The sequence below is a fragment of the Entelurus aequoreus genome, linkage group LG17 (assembly GCF_033978785.1).
Source record: "Entelurus aequoreus isolate RoL-2023_Sb linkage group LG17, RoL_Eaeq_v1.1, whole genome shotgun sequence".
Lineage (NCBI taxonomy): Eukaryota > Metazoa > Chordata > Actinopteri > Syngnathiformes > Syngnathidae > Entelurus > Entelurus aequoreus.
This window is the reverse complement of record NC_084747.1, coordinates 49,565,579-49,582,865: the sequence shown is the minus strand read 5'-3', so window position 1 is coordinate 49,582,865 and position 17,287 is coordinate 49,565,579. Positions and strand designations below refer to the sequence as shown.

Sequence of the window (17,287 nt, the reverse complement as noted above, 5' to 3'; positions counted from 1 at the left end):
CAGCCCTAATATATATTTATATATATGTATTTTATTATATATATGTATACATATAAATAAAATAAATACTTGAATTTCAGTGTTCATTTATTTACACATATACACACATAACACTCCTCTCTACTCATTGTTGTATTTGAAAGTGCAATGCTTTGCAGCCAGTAGCACAGCCTTTGAAGGAGCATAGGTATGGGCAGTGTAATATTCTGGGTTGGAGTCAATAACCAGGCGAGGTGACGAAGTTACGTCTCTTGACTTCATACTTCAGAACCGACCCCCACACTTGCCGTCAGGGTGCGCAATACAACGTAAACCTTTGGCCAACCAAAAAGTAACCACAGAACACTATTGTTCCGTGGTTACTTTTTGGTTGGCCAAGCGGACGTGACGACAGGCTGTCCTCACTCAGGTCCGCACGGACCTGGAGGGGGCGTGCCTTAAGTCCGGCTGGAAATCGGGAGAAATTCGGGAGAATGGTTGTCCCGGGAGATTTTCGGGAGAGGCACTGAAATTCGGGAGTCTCCCGGAAAATTCGGGAGGGTTGGCAAGTATGACGACTGAACGTGATTTTTATTGGACAGAGACGAGTTGAGAGTCCCGTACCAATAGGTAGAGAATTTGTGGCGTGTAAGTTAAAGCACGAGCGATGTACCTGAGGAGTACTCACACATGATGTGATTACAGTTTAAAAGTCCTTAGACACAAGCACACTTCCTGGCGGAGTGTTTCCTCACAGTGTGGTACACCAGGTTATCGTCCAGAAAGGAGAGGTCGTCGTCGAAGGCGATTGGCCGACAGCAGGCCTGCTGGGGCGTGTCCTTGGCGGGGAACTTCCTGCGGTGAGCCAAGTTGTGCAGGATCTTGTCGTAGTTGGTCTCTGACTTCTTGCAGGGACCCGCGCAGTACTTGAATATCATCTCCTCCTCGGAGCGGTAACCCAAACCCAGGTCGGTCACGTTGAGTTGGATCTGTTTCAGCCTGCAGCCTTGGCCCCGCCCACTTCCAGTCTTCTTTCCCCTAGCCCCGCCCTTCCTTTGGGCATTTCTCGGCCGGCTTGAGTTGTTCTTCCTCTTGCGTCTGATGTGTCGACCTCTCTTGTTAGTCTTGGAGGTCCTTGGAGAAGGGAAGGTCTGAGAAGGCTCCGTGGGCGAGGAGGAAGAGCGGCGTATTCTGCTGATGCTCACTTTGACCAAGTCTACCACGTCCACGTCCTCAAACTCGGCCGAGACAGGCTCCTCCATGGTGTCTAAAAAAGAAATCATGAGGATTCTTGTTACATTTTGAATGAAAACTAAAATGTTGGTCAATGACTTCTAGACCAGTGGTTCTTAACCTGGGTTCAATCGAACCCTAGGGGTTCGGTGAGTCTGCCTCAGGGGTTCGGCGGAGCCTCCGCCGCAGAGGTCAAGACACACCCGACTCATCGTATGAATAAAAACTTCTCCCTATCGGCGTTAGTATGGATACCCCCAAAGAATGTTCCCTGTAATTTTCCATCTAATTTGCAGGTGTGTAATTTGTTGCGAGTTCATGCACTGTGTTGGTTTTGTTCTTTGAACAAGGTGATGTTCATGCACGGTTCATTTTGTGCACCAGTAAAAAAACATGTAACTTTGTCTTGAGTTTGAAAAAAAACTAAACATTTTTTTTTTCACTAAAGAAGGGTTCGGTGAATGCGCATATGAAACTGGTGGGGTTCGGTACCTCCAACAAGGTTAAGAACCACTGTTCTAGACAATTATGACCATGCAAAGATGTTCTGCTTGATGGTGGCCAGGTTTTTCAACCGATCTTGTCAGTGTACTAAAGGTGCCGAGCAAATTTGTAACAAATATTACAGTGGGTTGTTTTGTAGAGCGCTTTGAGTTGTGTGAAAAATTTCAAGTCACTCTGGGGTTTAATAACAGCTGCGGCCTTGTGGTAAGAGTGTCCGCCCTGAGATCGGTAGGTCGTGAGTTCAAACCCCGGCCGAGTCATACCAAAGACTGTAAAAATGGGACCCATTACTTCCCTGCTTGGCACTCAGCATCAAGGGTTGGAATTGGGGGTTAAATCACCAAAATGATTCCTGGGCGCAGCCTCGCCTCACCTCCCAGGGGGTGAACAAGGGGATGGGTCAAAAGGTAATTTCACCACACCTAGTGTGTGTGACAATCATTGGTACTTTAAAATAATAACGGCAGCACAGTGAGGATGCTTCGTTTTGAGAAATTGTTACCATTTTGTGTGCAACCTGATCGGGAGTAGAAGAGTCCACAGAGTGGTGTGACCAATAAGATACTTGTCGGGCAATTGCTTTCAACGCAACGGTGCATATTAAGTGTGTGACATTGCCGAATACTTAAATAGACAGAGTACTTGCATTTCCATTCCTTATGCCTTTTATACACAACATAGAAAAAAGCTGGGGCTAAATAAGTGAAAAAGAAGCGGTGCCCTAACTTTGAGATAAGAACTGTCTCTCAGTTAAGTTATGGTTTAAGTTGCAAGCAAAACATTTGAGTTACAAACATCCCACCATTGACCAAAACATCTGGTCTTACTAGCTAGCATTAGCTTCTATGTACATGTAGAGGAGCCATGTGACGACCGGTAGGAGGCACTGGGGAAGACCCGGGACTTGTTGGGGTGACTATGTCTCCCAGCTGGCCTGGGAATGCCTTAGGATCCCCCGAGAGGAGCTGGGGGAAGTAGCTGGGGAGAGGGAAGTCCAGGCTTCCCTGCTTAGGTTTGATTGATTGAGACTTTTATTGGTAGATTGCACAGTACATATTCCGTACAATTGACCACTAAATGGTAACACCCGAATAAGTTTTTCAACTTGTTTAAGTCGGGTCCACTTAAATCAATTCATGGTAAAGGCTACTGCCCCGTGGCCCGACCTTGGATAAGCGGAAGAACATGGATGGATGGATGGCTACATGTTATCAGCTATTTACCCTTATAATTTCCGTGCGAGCATTTGTGCGTACAGACTCTCCTGGATAGGTTACCGCGCCTATCGGGACATTCCACACAGAGGTCGAAAACAAGTAAAGCGAACAAATAGAACTTTACGGCTTGCGAAAGTCAGAACCCTCCTGGACTTCAGCCATAACACCAACAGGCCTGGACGAAGAACAGCACTGATCGCGGCTGAGCTAAAGCGCTACAACATTGACATTGCAGCTTTAAGCGAGACCACAGTATTAGACGAAGGATCCCTCAAAGAAGTGGGGGAGGGCTACACTTTCTTTTGGAAGGGCTACCCCACCTGCATGGTGTGGGCCTAGCGATCAAGAATAATCTCTTCCCAAATCTAACTGAAACACCAACTGGCATTAGTGAAAGGCTCATATCAATCCACATTCCTCAGTGCCTATGCACCCACCCTCCTATCAGAAGAGGGCACAAAGAACCGCTTCTACGAGATGCTAGATGAGGCCCTTCACAAAGTCCCCAAAAGCGATAAAATCCTGTTGATGGGGGACTTTAATGCAAGAGTTGGGAGTGACAACGGTATTTGGAATGGTGTGCTGGGACAGCATGGTATCAGACGCTCCAATGCATATGGAATATGACTTCTCATTCTCTGTGCTAAACACAGCCTCAACATCACCATCACCACATTTCAACTGAAAAATGAATACAAAACATCCTGAATGCATCCCATATCCAAGCACAGGCACCTTTTTGACTATGTAATTGTCAGGCAGTCAGATCTGAGAGATGTCCAGTTCACGCAAGCCATGAGAGGGGCGGAATGCTGGACGGACCATCGATTGATCATGACCATGCTCAGAATGAGGATTTGCCAAACAGTAAGCATCCAAAAGTCTACCAGGAAGAGGCTGAACTACTAAAGCACGCCACATCTTCCTTCGTTCCCTAGCTAATCAGCTAGAGAACATTGAGTCTTTCCTGGAAAGAGATGCTTCGACAGAAGAAAAGTGGTCCTCTCTCAGCAGATCACTCCACGAAGCTGCAGCCCAATCCATCCAGAGCGATCCACCAGTACATCTCCCCAGTGTGGAGGGAAGAAAGCAATTCCCCAGCAATGGAAGGATGCTAAAATTGTCACCATCTTTAAAAACAAGGGAGACAAATCAATCTGTGGAAACAGCAGCGGTATAGTACTCCTCTCTGCTGCTGGTAAAGTCCTGGCAAAAATCATGCTCCACAGACTCATCAACAACATCACTGAAGTTCTGCTATCAGAATCCCAGGCTGGATTCCGGGAAAAAAACATTGTACAGTGGACATGATCTTCGCCTCACGGCAGCTGCAGGGAAATGTGGCGAACAGAAGCGAGACCTGTTCATGGCCTTTGTTGATCTTACCAAGGCATTTGACACCGTACACCATGACCTCCTGTAGAGCATACTCATGCATTGTGGCTGCCCGGAAAAGTTTGTGAACATCCTGCTGTAGTTCGAGGATGGGACAATGGCCAAGGTTACAATAGGTGGACTGGAATCTGCTCCCTTTGAGTGTGAGACAAGGTTGCATCTCACGGTTCTCTTCAACATCTTTCTCCTATGTGTAACAACACTTCTGCACAAGTAAATAGAGGAAGAAAAGTGGGGTGTCCTTGGAAATCAGGCTGGACGGGAACCAATTCAACATCTGAAAATTCCAATCAAAAACTTAACCTCAGTCTATCCACATATTGGAGCTCCAGTATGCTGATGACTGCGCCTTTGTGGCACACACCAGAAGCCCTGCAGACCACCATTACAGCTGCCGAAAAGGCATACAACAGAATGGGACTGTCTATTAACATATTAAAGACAGAAGTTCTCTGCCAGTGGTCATCAGAACTCCCACAGAGACTTCCAAATCTCATCAATACTGGCTGCCCACTGACCATCGTTCCACACTTCAAATACCTGGGAAGCATCCTCTCAGATGACAGCAGCATTGACCAGGACATACAACACCGGGTCAAAGAGGCCTGAGGAAGAGAATCTTCAAAAACAATAACCTCCACCTCCACACCAAAGTCTCAGTCTACAAGGCAATATGCATCATAACCTTTCTTTATGGCTGTGAGACATGGACAATCTATGCTCGCCATCTCAAGATGCTGGAGGCATTTCATATAAGGTGTCTACAACGCACCTTAAAGGTGACTTGGCAGGATCGTATCCCACACTCTGTGATCCTTCAGCGAGTCAGCTGCAGGAGCTTAGAGGCCATTATCATGCTTTAAATCAATTAAGATGGCTCGGTCATGTCATCAGAATGCCAGCCAACCGCCTATCACGTAAAATTCTGTATGGCCGGCTCCACCTGGGCCGCCGCTCTGCAGGGGGCCAGAAGAGGCTGGAAGACCAGCTCAAGATCTTCCTAAAGAAGTGCAACATACAGCGCACCACCTTGGAAAATGTCTCTTTGGACCGCTCTTCCTGGCGTGGACAAGGAATAGAAGAGGCAGACACGAACAGACGAAAACACCATATGGCGAAAAGAGAGCGTAGAAAGGTGGCCATGTCCGCACCTGCTCCATCGAGTCAGGTCTACAGTTGTCACATCTGTGGCAGGCAGTGTGCATCGTACATTGGGCTGCACAGTCATCAATGAACCCACAAAGAGTAGCAGAGGTCATCATCGGTCACAATGCACTACCTAAAGCATATTATGAGCTTATTACCCTAATAATTTGTCTGTGTACATACATGTATATTAGCAGCTTTTTGACCTTATAATTTGTGTATGTGTGTGTGTACACATGTATATTATGAGTATATTACCCTTTACATTGTGTGTGTATACATGTACATTATCAACTTTTTTTACTTTACAATATATGTGTGTGCGTGTGTGTGTATACATGTATAGTATCAGCTTCCTTATTTATGTGTGTATGAATACATGCATATTATCAGCGTTTCCCCCTTTACATTAAGTGTATGTGTGTGTACATGTACATTATCAACTTTTTTCACTTTACAATATGTGTGTAAAGGTGTGTGTGTACACATGTTTACTATCAGCTTTTTACCCTTATAAAACGTGTGTGTGTGTATGTATACCGTATTTTCCGGACAATAAGATGCATTTAAAATCATTTTTTTTCTCACCTCGAAGCAATTTTATTTATGGGACGGTGTGGAGCTGTTGGGAGAGTGGCCGTGCCAGCAACCTGAGGGTTCCTGGTTAGATCCCCACCTTCTACCAACCTCGTCACATCCGTTGTGTCCTTGAGCAAGACACTTCACCCTTGCTCCTGATGGGTCGTGGTTAGGGCCTTGCATGGCAGCTCCCTCCATCAGTGTGTGAATGTGTGTGTGAATGAGTGAATGTGGAAATAGTGTCAAAGCGCTTTGAGTACCTTGAAGGTAGAAAAGCGCTATACAACCCATTTACCATTTATTTATTTGGTAAATTGTGTAATGATAAGTGTGACCAGTAGATGGCAGTCAAACATAAGAGATACGTGTAAACTGCACGATAATGGCAATATGACTCAAGTAAACAACACCAACGTTTTAAATGTTCCATTGAAAATATAGAACATTACACACGGCGCTCAAAAATCTATCAAAATGTTTTAGTCCGACTTTGGTAAGCTATGAAGCCGCACCGCTCGATGTGCTTGAACATACGAGTATTATTAAAGTGAGGGGAGCAGTGAGCAGTGAGCAGCAGCGGTGGCCGCGCCCGGGAATCATTTTGGTGATTTAACCCCCAATTCCAACCCTAGATGTTGAGTGCCAAGCAAGGAGGTAATGGGTCCCATTTTTATATTCTTTGGTATGACTCGGCCGGGATTTGAACTCACGACCTACCGATCTCAGGGCGGACACTCTAACCACAAGGCCACTGAGCAAAGCTATTATGGTGTGTGTATAAGGTAAGACATATTATCTGGCGTTTTGTTTCGCAATATTATGCAAAAGCAACTTTTGTGATCTGTATTTGGGATCTGCATAAATCCTAAAAAATTGCGCGCGTCAGCTTTTGTAGTCCGTAGTCGATAAGCTTCTTTTTTTCCCTCTATCTTCTTATGTGACATTCATCCTCCGCTGTTGCCATTTCTAATATAAAGTAGTGTAAAGTTCTTACTTATATCTGTCAGTAAACTCGCCATGAAAGCGCTAAAACATACCGGTGTAGTGAGTTTACATTATTCACCCAAGGAACTTTAGATACTAGAGAGTTTCGGTCGGACGGTTTTTCATGGGACACTTTGTTGTTGTTTCCGAATGAGGAGATGCTGCTCCGTTATTGATTGAAGTAAAGTCTGAATGTCATTAAAACAGTTAGCTCCATCTTTTGACACTTCTTCCACTCCCGTCCTTGCACGCTACACCGCTACGACAAAAGACGCTGCCGAAGGTGAGCCACGTAAATAAGACCGCATCCGGAAGCAACTGTCAGAAAGCGGCTTGAAGATGATCTGTAAAACATAATCTATGCAACATTTTTGACCAAAGAACTACCATTACATGTTATGTACTATATTTTTCGGACTATAAGTCGCTCCGGAGTATAAGTCGCACCGGCCGAAAATGCATAATAAATAAGGAAAAAAACATATATAAGTCGCATTTTTGGGGGAAATGTATTTGATAAAACCCAACACCAAGAATAGACATTTGAAAGGCAATTTAAAATACATAAAGAATAGTGAACAACGGGCTGAATAAGTGTACGTTATATGAGGCATAAATAACCAACTGAGAACGTGCCTGGTATGTTAACGTAACATATTATGGTAAGAGTCATTCAAATAACTATAACATATAGAACATGCTATACGTTTACCAAACAATCTGTCACTCCTAATCGCTAAATCCCATGAAATCTTCTTCCTCTGTGTCTCTTCTAAATAATATTATTTGATATTTTACAGTAATGTGTTAATAATTTCACACAAAAATAGCTCCAGAGTATAAATCGCACCCCCGGCCAAACTATGAAAAAAACTGTGATTTATAATCCGAAAAATACGGTAGACCACAAGGAAATGTATTTCAATTTAGAAAAATAATAATAATATGACTCCTTTAATGCGCCCTATAATCCGGTGCGCCTTATATATGGCAAGAGATCCAAAATAGACCATTCATCGGCAGTGCGCCTTATAATCCGGTGCGCCCTATGGTCCGGAAAATCCGGTACATGTATATTGTCAGCGATTTCCCCTTTACCTTATCCGTATGTGCGTTGCGTGCTTACATGTATAAATCAGCTTTTTTCACTGTACATTGTGCCTTTTGGCTCTACTTTTAATTTCTAGAAGAATTCTGGGAAAATTTCTAACTTTAGTTTAGAGCTGCTCACTGGCCATCTCATTAGGCACACGTGGACAATCCAGTGTGTATATAAAAACGTCTACCTCTCATAGCAGCAATGGGCATTTATTTTGACTCCGGGGGCCAAATTTAGAGAATAAAAAATTGTGTCTGAGGCCGATATATCTATTTTTTAGGAAAACTAATACAAAACCTCATAATAAAGTCTGATTGAATGCAAATTTTTTTTATGACAGACCACCTTAGAAACGGAATGGAATTTAAAATTTTTCTATGAACGATAAAACCCTGAATATTGAGAACATATGAACGTCACACCCCTCTCAATCGACATATTTTTACAATCAAGCCACAGCCACACTGCTTGGTGCCTCGTCTGACCTGCTGTGACGTAGATTACCATAGTAACTAGTAGGGTTGTACGTAGGGCTGCAACTAACGATTAATTTGATAATCGACTAATCTGTCGATTATTACTTCGATTAATCGATTAATAATCGTATAAAAGAGACAAACTACATTTCTATCCTATACAGTATTTTATTGAAAAAAACCCAGCATACTGGCACCATACTTATTTTGATTATTGTTTCTCAGCTGTTTGTATATGTTGCAGTTTATAAATAAAAGTTTATCCCAAAAAAAAAATGTAAAAAAAAAAAGTAAAAAAAAAAAAGCCTCTGCGCATGCGCATAGCATAGATCCAACGAATCGATGACTAAATTAATCGGCAACTATTTTTATAATTGATTTTAATCGATTAGTTGTTGCAGCCCTAGTTGTACGGTATACCGGTATTAGTATAGCACCGCGATACTAATAAATCATATTCGGTACCATACCGCCTCTGAAAAGTACTGGTCCGCCGCACCCTAATATTTTTTGTTAAAATAAAGCCAATAATGCAATTTTTTCTGGTCCCCTTTTATTTAGAAATAGTACCGAAAAGTATCGAAATAATATTGGTATCAGGACAACACTAGTCACTAAAATATCATGCAAAAGCACAGATTCCAACCATAGAAATACTTTGTATAGTTCAAGACTTACGGTCATTAGAAAACATCACTGCACATCATAATGGCAGCTACACTTTCCGTCTTAAAGATATAAAACAATTGTTTGGGAATGCCCGGCGGGCCAGATTGAAAAGCTTAACGGGCCACATGTGGCCCCCGGGCCTTAATTTGCCCAGGTCTGTTTTATAGAAATACCAAAGCTAGTTTTTGATTGACACTGGAGCAGGGCCGGCCCGTGGCATAGGTCGTATAGGCAAATGCTAAGGGCGCCGTCCATCAGGGGGCGCCACGCCAGTGCCACAAATGTTGGAGAAAAAAAAAAAAGGTTGGTACTATTATTTCTAAATACAAAAAATAATCCCACGCGCCCCCTCCCTTCCCGTATCATGACTGTTTATGGATGTCACCACATCAAAAAATCAACACAAGATGTCAAAACGGCCAAAACTGTCAGGTGCCCAACGAGAAAAAGACAGAGGTAGCAGGGAGGTAACGTTAGCCTACATGAAATTATTTGTCTGTTACAGAATGTGATAGTAACCTGGCTTTTTAGCATTAAGCTAATGTTACATGATTCGGCAATTGCTAATCAATAAATAGCTAGTTCTGTTTTAACGTCGGGTTAATATTGTGGAGGGGGCTAAATTGTTATGGAAAATAATAATGTAACGTTAGGTAATTACAGTACTCCCACCTTACATTCCTCAGGGACATTTGTATTAGATCTTTTAAGCAGGTGTTTTCTGTTTACATTGTTATTGCCTTCTGGTTAGCTAATGTTTGCCCTGCAGGTAATAGTCACTTTTCCACCCCTTTATATATTAGGTATAGTTGTAAGCCTAGTTGTTAAAGTGCACATCATTGATGTTAATTAAGCAATATCACATGAGAGGGAATGCTGTTTTTTAATTTGAGCACTGCTGTGATTCGGTTAAAGATAATCATAACATAACATTCTCATATAATATGTTAATTTGCTTATATATATATATATATATATATATATATATATATATATATATGTATATATATATATATATATATATATATATATATATATATATATATATATATAAACAAAAGTGTGTCTCTTACATTTGTCTCCCCAGTCCTCCTGCGAGTCGATGGACACGCTGATCCGGAGAGGTGGACTCTCCAGGGGCCTCTCCTTCCTGGGCGCCCCTGTCCCAGAAGACAGCAGCCGCTGTGGGCTCCGGAGCAGGGCCGCGCGGCCGGCGTGCACGACTCCCAGCAGAATGAAACAAGTGGTCATGAGGCTATGCCATAACTTCATGGTCCTCCCGGGACATGGCGCGGCTCGGAACCAAACGCTCTCATCTGCTCATCACGGACACGGCGAGGGATTTGATTCCAGGTTGGTGACACTCCACTCGGGTTAAGCCTCCAGTGTGGCCCGCTGGTGCCCCCTGGGGGTGTTAACGTGCGTCCTGACGCAGCATCCAAATACGCACGATTGCGCAAACTCCACCAAATAATAATAATAATAATACAAAAATCCAGATTGGCCGAAGTTCCTCAGACGGTCACACTTAGAACTGATCCACACTGAGAAAGAGAGGAGGTTCTGTTCACCACAAGCATGGAAGAGCTGCTGGTGTGACGTGTGAGGGCCCATCCTCTGTGGGTGGAGACAAGGTCACAGTGTGTGTGTTCTTGTATTTCTACCCTTCTTGAGACATCAACAAGGGAAAAGTACCTTCCATTTGAGGACCGGTGAACAAGTTAGGACCGAAATCCCGGTCCCAATACGGAAAACCCTTGCATCTGATTGAGAGCAAATTACTAAGAGTCCGTGAACATTGCTCCAAAGTCAGGATTTTTTTGTTGATTTAATGTGCGTACAAAAGTAAACATTGACAGGTGCAAAGGCGGCAAAAAAGGAGGGTTTTTTCAAATAGACTGTGTGTCGGTTTTAAAAGTGCTCCCCCTCTGGTCAACATATGAAATAACAAGTGTGTGTAAAAATTTGAGGTGCTACCCCTCTGGCCAAAATTAATACAAATAAATAAATATGTATTAAGAGACATACTGTAATAACTTGAAGTAAATAATTAAAGATTAAAAACCAATTACTAACATTTTTTTTTTACTAAAAGCAGTCTTTTTCTCACAATGTGTCGACTTTTTTCTCATAAAATTGGGAACAATTTCTCATATTCTTTCTGTTTCTGTAATATTGCAATATTTTCTTGTAAAATTATTACTTTTTTATGTACAGTTATTACTTTTTAATGCAAAATGGTTACATTTGTCATATAAAAGTCTGACTTTTATCACAATGTTGCCAATTTTTTTTTTGTTCTTGTAAAATAGTGAAATTTTTTGAGTAAAATTATGACTTTGTCATAATTTTGCCAAGTAAAATTCAGATTATTATTAAAACATTGCCAACATTTTAAAGTTTTCTTATAAAATTGAGACTTTTGTCGAGTGAAATTACAACTCTTTTCATAAAATTGCCAATATTTTAAGCGTTTCTCGTAAAATTGCGACTGCTATTGAGTAAAATTCCCACTTTTATCATAATATTGCACAAATGTTCAGTTTTTCTTGTAAAATTTTGACTTGCGTTGAGTAAAATTACGACTTGTATTATAATACTAGATGTAGGAATTTTTTGGAGGTCTCAAGAAGATAACAAATACAAGAAAGTGTGTGTTTATATGTGTGTGTTCTTGTATTTCTACCCTTCTTGAGACATCAACAAGGGAAAAGTACCTTCCATATGAGGACCGGTGAACAAGTCAGGACCGAAATCACGGTCCCAATATGGAAAACCATTGCATCTGATAGAGAGCAAATTACTAAGAGTCCGTGAACATTGCTCCAAAGTCAGGATTTTTTTGTTGATTTAATGTGCGTACAAAAGTAAACATTGACAGGTGCAAAGGCGGCAAAAAAGGAGGGTTTTTTCAAATTGACTGTGTGTCGGTTTTAAAAGTGCTCCCCCTCTGGTCAACATATGAAATAACAAGTGTGTGTAAAAATTTGAAGTGCTCCCCCTCTGGCCAAAATTAATAAAAATAAATAAATATGTATTAAGAGACATACTGTAATAACTTGAAGTAAATAATTAAAGATTAAAAACCAATTACTAACATTTTTTTTTATTACTAAAAGCAGTCTTTTTCTCACAATGTGTCGACTTTTTTCTTATAAAATTGGGAACAATTTCTCATATTCTTTCTCTTTTTGTAATATTGCAATTTTTTCTTGTAAAATTATTACTTTTTTATGTGCAGTTATTACTTTTTAATGCAAAATGGTTACATTTGTCATATAAAATTCAGACTTTTATCACAATGTTGCCAATTTTTTTTTTGTTCTTGTAAAATAGTGACATTTTTTGAGTAAAATTATGACCTTTGTCATAATTTTGCCAAGTAAAATTCAGATTATTATTATAATATTGCCAACATTTTAAAGTTTTCTTATAAAATTGTGACTTTTGTCGAGTGAAATTACAACTCTTTTCATAAAATTGCCAACATTTTAAGCTTTTCTGGTAAAATTGCGACTGCTATTGAGTAAAATTCCAACTTTTATCATAATATTGCACAAATGTTCAGTTTTTCTTGTAAAATTTTGACTTGCGTTGAGTAAAATTACGACTTGTATTATAATACTAGATGTAGGAATTTTTTGGAGGTCTCAAGAAGATAACAAATACAAGAAAGTGTGTGTTTATATGTGTGTGTGTTCTTGTATTTCTACCCTTCTTGAGACATCAACAAGGGAAAAGTACCTTCCATATGAGGACCGGTGAACAAGTTAGGACCGAAATCACGGTCCCAATACCGAAAACCATTGCATCTGATAGAGAGCAAATTACTAAGAGTCCGTGAAAATTGCTCCAAAGTCAGGATTTTTTGTTTATTTAATGTGCGTACAAAAGTAAACATTGACAGGTGCACAGGCAGCAATATATGACAAACAAGATGGCAGTTAAAGAAGGACTTCCCTATTCATCCTTGAAAAAGCCCGCCAGGTGAACAGCTGATTTGGTTGTGTCCAAGTTAAAGGAATGTTTTAATATATTCATTACAATCTTTGGCATGTTTGCTGTGGTCTGGAACAACATGGCACACAAACAACTATCAGCAATACAGCCAATCTAACATACAGATAATGAGACATGCAATACTAAATTATATACAAAGAGGATACAAGTAAAGGATATTAAATAAGCTCAAAAATACCTAAAAATTTAGACTTAGACTTAGACAAACTTTAATGATCCACAAGGGAAATTGTTCCACACAGTAGCTCAGTTACAATGATGGAAAGTGTAAGGATGGAAAGGACAATGCAGGTATAAATAGAGTAAATATAGCGATATAAAATATAACAATAATGATGCAATATGTACATACAGCTAGCCTAAATAGCATGTTAGCATTGATTAGCTTGCAGTCATGCACTGACCAAATATGCCTGATGAGCACTCCAACAAGTCAATAACATCAACAAAGCTCACCTTTGTGCATTCACGCACAGCATAAAACTTTTGGTGGACAAAATGAGACAAAGAAGGAGTGGAAGATTTTACATGTGAACAAACTGTTGCGTCACAGTCCACACTATGGTGAGTTCAAGAACACCGAAATTAGTGGGACAAAATGATGTTCGCGCTCATCAGTGAAGGATACACACACACATATTAAACAGTGGGCTTTCTAACAATTGGGAAGGTCTTTGTCCTCAAACAAAAAACATACTAAAACAATAAAATAATTCCCCCCCTATCTTTTTCCATTTTCAATCCTTTTTTAAAAATGGGCCCCGTTGCTGACCCCCGTTATATACTATCGCTTCTGTATTGTTGGTATTATCTATTATATTTTAGTCTTGTTCTATAAACCACCTTGTATTGGATGGTATGAAAATGTGCAAGTGTACCTAATGATTTGACCGGTGTGTATAGAAGTGTGTCGTAAAGCAGCTTCGAATGAAAGTGAATGCATGTTTCCTTTCCTCGAGCACTGATTAAAAGTTGTTTATTTTAGTTTAAATCCAGTCTAACTGCATGCAGATGTTCTTTTTTTCTCCTTTGTCTTGCGGTGTGGACATCCATAGTATAAAAGTGACGTAACAAGGCTAGAAAGTTTCCTGTTTATTTTTACACTATCACGGTATTTCAGAGAAGAAGACATTTTTTTTGGGGGTGCAAAGCTTCAATTTGAGTGTGCTGTGACTGATAGAGAATGTGACTGACAGCACACTCAATGTAGCGAGTCACGGTGAATGAACTTATCTTCTCTAATCACTTAAAAAGAACGTGTCAGTCCACAGAGCAAGACTCAATGGAGGCTCAGCAGGGGAGGATCTATTTGTCTCACTTTTGTGGCCCAAAACCTGTCAGGTTGTCCTCCTCGTGTAATAATTACACGGGCCATTAACGGCCAATATGACCTCACATCCTCAGAATGACTTCATTAGCTGGAATGAAGGTTAGAAACTGCTTGTCCACAGGACGGGAAAAACAAAATAAGTACACTTGAATGGTATTTGGATGCAAACTTAACAACCAATGTATTAGAAACATATAGAAATCATTTGGAATAAATATATTTTTCGACGCAATAACAAATACAGGTGAAATTTTTAAAAAAAGATCTGAATATCGTGTGAAAAGTTCATTTATGGCAGCAATTCAACTTCAAATGTGAAACTAATATGTGATACAACGGAGCTGGGAAAATATTTAGACACATTGAGAGAAAAAATGTGTTTGGGGGGCCAATGTGTATGTGTGTATAAATGATATATACACATTTAGATGTAAACATATGCTGTACAGTATGTGGGTTTGGGTCCTTTTCAGGAACACTAACACCAAAAGTCAACAGAATTCTAAAAACAGACCACCTCAAAAAACACGTAATGCTATTTTACAGTTTTTTACCGTTTCCATATGAGTTGGGAAATTGTGTTAGATGTAAATATAAACGGAATACAATGATTTGCAAATCCTTTTCAACCCATATTCAATTGAATGCACTACAAAGACAACATATTTGATGTTCAAACTCATAAACTTTATTTTTTTTTGCAAATAATAACTAACTTAGAATTTCATGGCTGCAACACGTGCCAAAGTAGTTGGGAAAGGGCATGTTCACCACTGTGTTACATGGCCTTTCCTTTTAACAACACTCAGTAAACGTTTGGGAACTGAGGAGACACATTTTTGAAGCTTCTCAGGTGGAATTCTTTCCCATTCTTGCTTGATGTACAGCTTAAGTTGTTCAACAGTCCGGGGGTCTCCGTTTCTGGGTGTTGTTGATAAACGGTTTTCGCCTTGCATAGGAGAGTTTTAACTTGCACTTACAGATGTAGCGACCAGCTGTAGTTACTGACAGTGGGTTTCTGAAGTGTTCCTGAGCCCATGTGGTGATATCCTTTACACACTGATGTCGCTTGTTGATGCAGTACAGCCTGAGGGATGGAAGGTCACGGGCTTAGCTGCTTACGTGCAGTGATTTCTCCAGATTCTCTGAACCCTTTGATGATATTACGGACCGTAGATGGTGAAATCCCTAAATTCCTTGCAATAGCTGGTTGAGAAAGGTTTTTCTTAAACTGTTCAACAATTTGCTCACACATTTGTTGACAAAGTGGTGACCCTCGCCCCATCCTTGTTTGTGAATGAATGAGCATTTCATGGAATCTACTTTTATACCCAATCCTGGCACCCGCCTGTTCACCTGTGGGATGTTCCAAAAGAGTGTTTGATGAGCACTCCTCAAAGTTATCAGTATTTATTGCCACCTTTCCCAACTTCTTTGTCACGTGTTGCTGGCATCAAATTCTAAAGTTAATGATAATTTGCAAAAAAAAAAAAGTTTGTCAGTTTGAACTTAAAATATGTTGTCTTTGTAGCATATTCAACTGAATATGGGTTGAAAATGATTTGCAAATCATTGTATTCCGTTTATATTTACATCTAACACAATTTCCCAACTCATATGGAAACGGGGTTTGTACATGAAAATAAAGAAAGTGGGATTTACAATATTAACTATGAACCATAAAACACTGAATATTAACAACATATGACCGTCACTCCTCTTTCACTTCTCAGACCAGCTCCTCGATAGTCGTGTATCTTTTACAATCACGCAAAAACACAACACAAATGTAACAAACAGCAAAATATGAATTGCAAAGGGTAATAAACACCTACAATATGATAAACTTCACTTTTATGCAGAAATTTGTTGTAAAAATGCCCACTCTAGTTTGTTCCTCGTCTGAGCTGCTGTGACGTAGATTACCGTAATAACTCGTGCAACACTCAAAAGCGCAGATTTCGACCATTCAAATACTTTCTATAGTTCAAGACTTACGGTCATTTAAAATATACGCACATCATAATGGCGGCGACAGTTTTGATGTTAAAGATCTAAAAAATTATGAGATACATCAAGCCTTTATTTGTAATAATTTTCATGATCATGGCGTACAATTTGGGAAATCCCCAAATTGAATGACATTTTCAAATCAAGATTTTCATAAACTGAAAGCCATTTGTTCATCTGTTTGTATTTATTTGGAATGCATTTCATATAAGAAACACATAGAGATATATTGGTACAAAGACCATTTGCAATGCATTTTACAAATATCAAAAAATAAAATAAAAATAATGAGTGACATAACATTTGAGGGCAAAACAAATCAGATTTTTGAGCAAAAATGACAGAATCAGAATTTTTATTATTATTGCAGGAATAAGTATTGCCACTGGAGGGCGCTGTTGCATTTATCCTGCATTTGATTGTCATACAATATGTTCATCTGTTTCTATTTATTTGGAAAATATTTGTTTCTTGTTTCCTTTAAAATAAAACAATAGGTTAATAAATATTGGAATAATTGTATTATATGTGTATGTAATAAAAAAATAACTCCCTTCTTATTTGAGGTTAGAGAGAAGTATTACAGGGAAACTGCACTTTAAAATTTTTTTTTTATATATCATTCACAATCCTTATGTAAGAGAAG

General features: G+C 39.9%; 2 protein-coding genes across 2 annotated transcripts in view; one reads left to right on the top strand and one right to left on the bottom strand.

Annotated features, from left to right (window-relative positions):
- The window catches only part of LOC133632963 (pikachurin), a 137,507-nt gene that overhangs the window by 29,993 nt on the left and 90,227 nt on the right, over positions 1-17,287 (top strand). The window contains exon 3 of the mRNA XM_062025827.1: positions 10,369-10,634. Coding sequence (XP_061881811.1) covers positions 10,568-10,634 — 67 coding nt within the window. The 5' untranslated portion in view covers positions 10,369-10,567. The remainder of the gene's footprint in view (positions 1-10,368; positions 10,635-17,287) is intronic.
- Positions 460-10,597, bottom strand: gdnfb (glial cell derived neurotrophic factor b). Its single transcript, XM_062025841.1, has 2 exons — positions 10,355-10,597; positions 460-1,246 (listed from the first exon to the last, which is right to left on the bottom strand). The coding sequence occupies exons 1-2, from the start codon at positions 10,551-10,553 to the stop codon at positions 696-698; spliced, it is 750 nt and encodes a 249-aa protein (XP_061881825.1). The 5' UTR covers positions 10,554-10,597; the 3' UTR covers positions 460-695.

What these genes read in the sequence shown, in the direction of transcription:
- gdnfb (XM_062025841.1), bottom strand. Translation starts at nt 10,553, where the DNA reads ATGAAGTTATGGCATAGCCTCATGACCACTTGTTTCATTCTGCTGGGA. An exon ending in GGAGGACTGGGGAGACAAAT is followed by an intron (nt 1,247 to 10,354) that starts GTAAGAGACACA and finishes TTTCTTTTTTAG; the next exon opens with ACACCATGGAGGAGCCTGTC.